Source organism: Dendrobates tinctorius, unplaced genomic scaffold (genome assembly GCF_039654945.1).
Source record: "Dendrobates tinctorius isolate UK_male_01 unplaced genomic scaffold, ASM3965494v1 ptg000120l, whole genome shotgun sequence".
Lineage (NCBI taxonomy): Eukaryota > Metazoa > Chordata > Amphibia > Anura > Dendrobatidae > Dendrobates > Dendrobates tinctorius.
The window spans coordinates 22,526,501-22,532,500 of NW_027361788.1; the positions used below are offsets into that span (position 1 = coordinate 22,526,501).

A 6,000-nucleotide genomic window follows, 5' to 3' on the forward strand; every position below is an offset into this window, starting at 1 on the left:
TTCAGCTCATTCTCCACTCTGCTGCCATCTAGTGGAGTTTGTGTTACACTGCAGTAACCCTTAGTATTACAGCATGACATATAACTGGCCACACATTTTTTTTTCCTCTCTCATGGATCCGCTGCGTACTCTTGCGGGTCAGATGTCAAGTTTGACCCAAATGATGCAGGATTTGTCTGTAGAACATAGAGCCCTTATCACCTCTCATAACCAACTCCAGGGGGAACTTTCTGAAGCTTTTAAATCTTTTCGGGGTTCCATGACACAATCAGCCTTTAGGCAATCTGATCCCATTGATGTCTCATTTCACTCTCCTGAACATACGATCAGGTTCCCAGATACTTTCTCCGGAGAGAAGGAGAAGTTTCATATATTCAGAGAGAGTTGTAAGTTACTCTTTTCCCTTATACCCAGATCCTCAGGAAGTGCGAGTCAACAGATGGGGATAATTATGACTTTACTCAGGGAGGGTCCTCAGACTTGGGCTTTTTCCCTACCTTCTACTGCTCCTGAACGTACGTCTGTGGATAAGTTCTTTGGGGCCTTAGGACTGATTTATGATGAACCAGAAAGGGTCAGGGTGGCAGCGCACACGATCACGGGTCTCGCCCAGGGTAAGCTCACTGCAGAATGGTATTGTTCAGAGTTTAGACGGTGGTCCACAGAGGTGTCTTGGGATGACTCTGCTTTAAGATGCCAGCTCAGGAGATGACTTTCGGATCATCTTAAGGATGCTCTGGCTCTCCATCTGCCACCCAGGTCTTTGGAGGAGGCCATAACCCAGGCTATTTGCATGGATCGGAGATTGCCGGAGAGAGAAGTAATCAAGTGAGAGGTTCCAGTATATCCTGCTAAGTCAGAGGTGATGCCATAAATGGAACCTATGGAGGTTGGGGCCACTAACCTCAAGGATAAGGAGAGGAAACAGCGATGTGAAGGGAAATTATGTTTCTATTGTGGAAGTCCAAGACATTGGAAGGACTGCCTTTCTTGCCCACCAACTAACAAGCGGCCGGGAAACACTTAAGTCTGGGCAATTGTCGACGAGGTCACCCAGACTCTCAGGTACCGTTTTCCTCATTTCAAAAGATTCTTTTAGAGCTGGAACTTTGTTGTAGAGATGGTTTTGCACCCACTTCAGCTTTTGTGGACTGTGGGTCATCCATGAATTTTATTGATTCTGGTCTGGTGTCCAAGAGTAGGGCTGGGTTCACATCGCATTAGGTGCCATCCGTTTAATGGATCCATTACTAAGTGGCACTAGCACTATGTAACAGATGCGTCAACGCACCCATTGCCAGCCATTATCGTAACGCATCCTAACGCATGTCAAAATCGGCATGCTTTAGCCATGTTCCGTTACTTTGTGAAGCACCTTCGAACACGGTCTACCGCATTTTCGGGTACATTAGGTCTAACACATAGCGAACAGATGAGCTTGCTGTGCATAGACCTCCATTACTAACGCATGCCGACGCAATGGTACCATGCATTAGCGCATGAGTTAACGCGATTGTGGAAAAAAATAGATTTTGGCCATCAGCGTTAGCGCATCCGTTTAACGGATCCGTTAAACGGATGGCACTAACGCGATCTGAACCTAGCCTAAGTTAGGGACAGTTAGGTTAAAGACTCCCATCCATATCATTGCCATTGATAAGACACCGTTGGCTCAAAATGTGGTTAAGTTTGTCTCTGAGGGGTTTCTCCTCAAGCTAGGTTCCCTGCACCTGGAAAGAATTTCATGTTACGTTCTGGATAAGTGTCCTGCAGGACTGGTGTTGGGATTCCCCTGGTTACAGTTGCATAATCCTGTTATTGACTGGGAATCTCGTGATATTGTTAAATGGAGTCCTAATTGTTCTAATGGTTGTCTATCTGCTGTTCTGGTGTCTTATGTTAATCTGGAGGGTATTCCGGAGTACCTGAAAGATTTTGGAAATGTGTTTTCCAAAAAAGAGGCTGAGGTCTTGCCACCACATCGTCTCTATGATTGTACTATTAATCTGATTCCGGGTGCTAAATTGCACAAGGCCCATTTGTACAATTTTCTGGCCCGGAACACATCGCTATGAAAGATTATATCTCAGAAAGTTTACGTAAAGGTCACATCCGTCCCTCTGTCTCTCCTGTGGCTGTTGGATTCTTTTTTGTTAAAAAGAAAGATGGTGGTTTACGCACTTGCCTCAATTTTAGGGAACTAAATAAGATTATGGTGAGAAATACATACCCTCTCCCACTTATTCCAGATCTTTATAACCAATTATCTGGGGCTAAGTGGTTTTCGAAGTTGAATCTCAGGGGAGCGTATAACCTTATCCGCATTCAGGTAGGGGATGAGTGGAAAACAGCATTTCTCACCTCTGAGGGGTTGTTTGAAAATGTAGTCATGCCCTTTGGTCTCGTGAACGTGCCTGTGGTGTTTCAAAACCTAATTAATGATGTATTTTGTGATTTTATTGGTCGCTTTATGGTTGTATATTTGGATGACATTCTTATTTTTTCTCCTGATAAAGAATCTCACATAGGTCATTTACGTGCGGTTCTTCATAGGTTATGGGAGAACTTCCTGTTCGCTAAACCTGAGAAGTGTTCATTTTGTGTCCAAGAGGTTTCCTTTTTGGGGTTCATCCTCTCTGCCAATGGGTTTTGTATGGACCCCGGAAAGGTACAGGCCATTGTTAATTGGGTGCAACCAAGAGACCTCAAGGGTCTTCAGCGTTTTTTGGGTTTCGCCAACTATTATCACAAATTTATCAAGGGGTTTTCTCAGGTGGTCAAACCACTCACCGATCTCACTTGTAAGGGGTCTGATCTTAAAGTCTGGTCGCCTCTGGCTGTTGAAGCTTTTACAGCATTGAAGAAGTGTTTTATGTCTGCCCCTGTGTTGGTTCAGCCCGATCCGTCAGAACCATTCATTGTGGAGGTGGATGCATCAGAGGTGGGAGTGGGGGCTCTTCGTCCCAGTTCAGTATCGGTTGAGGGTTCTCCGGGAGTTCCACGACTCTGCTATCAGTGGACTCCTGTAGTCTCAGCCACTCAGAGAGCTATTGCTAGACAGTTTTGGTGGTCCTCCATGTCTTCTGATATCGCCGTGTTTATGTCTGCTTGTGATACCTGTGCTCTTTCTAAAGTCTCCCATAACCGGCCTGTCGGGGAATTGGTGCCATTGCCAATTCCAGATAGATCCTGGATTCATTTGTCCATGGATTTTATCACTGATCTCCCTCTTTCCAATGGCAAAACAGTGGTCTGTATTGGGGTTGACAGGTTCAGCCAACAGGCGCACTTGGTTCCCTTCGCAGGACTACCTAATGCTGAAACACTATCTAAAGTGTTTATTGAGCACATTGTACAGTTGCATGGCGTGCCTCTGAACGTGGTGCTTGACAGAGGGGTGCAATTTGTATCTAAGTTTTGGAGTGCATTTTGCAAGAGATTGGGTATTTGCTTGACGTTTTCCTCTGCTTACCATCCCGAGACCAACGATCAGATGGAGAGGACAAATCAGTCACTGGAACAGATTTTGCGGTGTCTTGCCATGTCGCAGCAGAATGATTGGTGTTCCTCGCTTCCTGTGGCTGAGTTCGCATTCAATAATCAGGTTCATCAGTCCACTGGCACCTCTCCGTTTTTCTGTATTTGTTTTTTCCCCCATTTTGGTGAATTTTCCAGGCTGGATTAGGGGTGTCCAGGGGCTGATGCAGTGGTTCAACAGTTGGGGGAGGTTTGGAGGGAGGTTCAGAGGAACATTGGGGTGGCCCAGGGAAAGAAAGAAACATTTTGCTGATAAGCAACGATCAGTAGGACCTAAGTTTCTGGTGGGAGATAAAGTCTGGTTGTCTACCAAGAACATACGTCTGAAACTTCCCTCCGTTAAGCTGGATCCCAAGTTTATTGGTCCTTATGAGATCATTAAGGTGGTCAACCCAGTTGCTTTTCGCTTACGCTTGCCTCTGTCGCTTCGCATCCCCCATGTATTTCATAGGTCCCTTCTTAAATCATTTGTACTGTCCTCTACTGAGTCTCCACCTCCTCCTGTTTCTGTGGATGGACAAACGGAATATGAAGTTGAACGTATTATCTCTAGTATGGTTCACAGTTCGCTTAAGTACTTGGTACATTGGAGGGGTTACAGTCCTGAGGATCAATCTTGGTTCCAGGCACGATTCGTTCATGCTGATCGGTTGGATCATGCTTTTCATATATGTTTTCCTGGGAAACCTTGGGGTCCGGTGGCCCCCCCTTGAGAGAAGGGTACTGTCATTATCCAGGCTGGGTTTTTGTCTTGTCTCTCCTTTCCCGGTCTGGTCATTTCAGGGGTTACTTTTCCCTGCCTCGTCCATGTGTCCGGTCTGCTATATCACTGTGCTGCAACCTGTGTGCAGTGCCAGTTATATTGCTTGACTTCGGCATGTTTAGCTGGCTCTGGTGAGTTCCTTATCTGTCCTGCTGCGTTCATCTGACTTTACCCATGTCTGTTGCTGACCTTTGGACTGTGTTCAGACTACCCGTTTGTTATTGCCCCTTTGTTTGTCTGCGGTCTTTCTGGTATTCTGACCCTGGCATGTGACCTGACTTGCAACTTTGGATATCCCTTTGGTACTGCACTACTGTCTGGTATCGACTCGGCTCTCTGACTATTCCGCTGCCACCTTGTGGTTGCTTCGCTGTATTACTGCTGGTCTGCTTCATTGCAGGATTTTCAGCACATCCTCCACTCTGCTGCCATTTAGTGGAGTTTGTGTTACTCTGCAGTAACCCTTAGTATTACCGCATGACAACATCATCATATGGGCAGTCCAGAATTGTTTAAAGGTATAGTAATCTTAGTGTATGTAAACTTTTGACTTTGCAGCAATAAAAATGCCTTAAAACATTCTTTCTCTCTCATTATTCTGGCATTTGGCAAATATTAATAATAATGGTAATCCTAATTGACTTAAAATGAGAGGTTTATTTTGTTTTCATGTCAGATACTGAGAAAAACATGCAGACGTGTCTTTTTAACAAGTGTATGTAAACTTCTGGTTTCAACTGTACTTATTTTCCCCACTGTACATACACACATGTACACAAACATACACCCACACAAACATATACACACATTCACAGTTATGCACAGATACATACACACATATGGACACAGAGACAGATATACAAATATTCTCATATTCAGACATGCAAACATTACAGATTTAGATGCTTTACAAACTGAAAACACCTTCACACATATACAGACACATAGACAACCATACATATACCTTGCATACACACAGATACACACACACGAACAAATAATCATATGCCATTACACAGGTACAGTTGATGCCAGAGATCTCGGTCATACAGGAGAGGGGATGGTATAGGTAAAAAGGAGCCTCTTGCCAATTCTATGTTGACACTACCATAACTCGCCTCACTTCCACTTTTTTCATTTTGTAGATTCAGGTTCTCATCGCTCATTAAAAGAGAACATCTTGCTATCTGGGCCAGGCAATGGTCTGTAGGGGCTCTACGGGCATCATGTGGGCTGCTTCTATCATAATGATGGCTTTGGGTGGACCCCGTCATGCGGAAAACCTTTTGTGATGGCCTTCACTAGAGTGTACCTGGTGGGTCCTTCAGATCTAGTGGTGGTCTTTGAAGTTAGTTCTCATTTTGTTTTTTTGAAAATTGTATTGAACGTTGGACCCTCTTTTTTTAGCCCAAATATGGTCTAATTAGCCATAAAAGCCATCCTATATTGTACAGTTGTTCAATCATCATAACTTTGGCTTCTATCTCCAACAGGTTGTCTACTTGCACTCAAACAACATTACACAAGTTGGAGTTAACGACTTCTGCCCAGTGGGATTCGGAGTGAAGCGCGCCTACTACAACGGCATCAGCCTCTTCAACAACCCAGTACCTTACTGGGAAGTCCAGCCGGCCACTTTCCGCTGCGTTACCGACCGCCTGGCCATCCAGTTTGGAAATTACAGAAAGTAAAAACAGAAG

General features: G+C 44.7%; 1 protein-coding gene across 1 annotated transcript in view; it reads left to right on the forward strand.

Moving 5' to 3' along the window:
- The window catches only part of BGN (biglycan), a 118,661-nt gene that overhangs the window by 112,062 nt on the left and 599 nt on the right, over window positions 1–6,000 (forward strand). Inside the window, exon 8 of the mRNA XM_073590904.1 lies at window positions 5,794–6,000. This exon is cut by the window's right edge and continues 599 nt beyond it. Within this exon, the coding sequence (XP_073447005.1) occupies window positions 5,794–5,991 (198 nt within the window). The 3' untranslated portion in view covers window positions 5,992–6,000. The remainder of the gene's footprint in view (window positions 1–5,793) is intronic.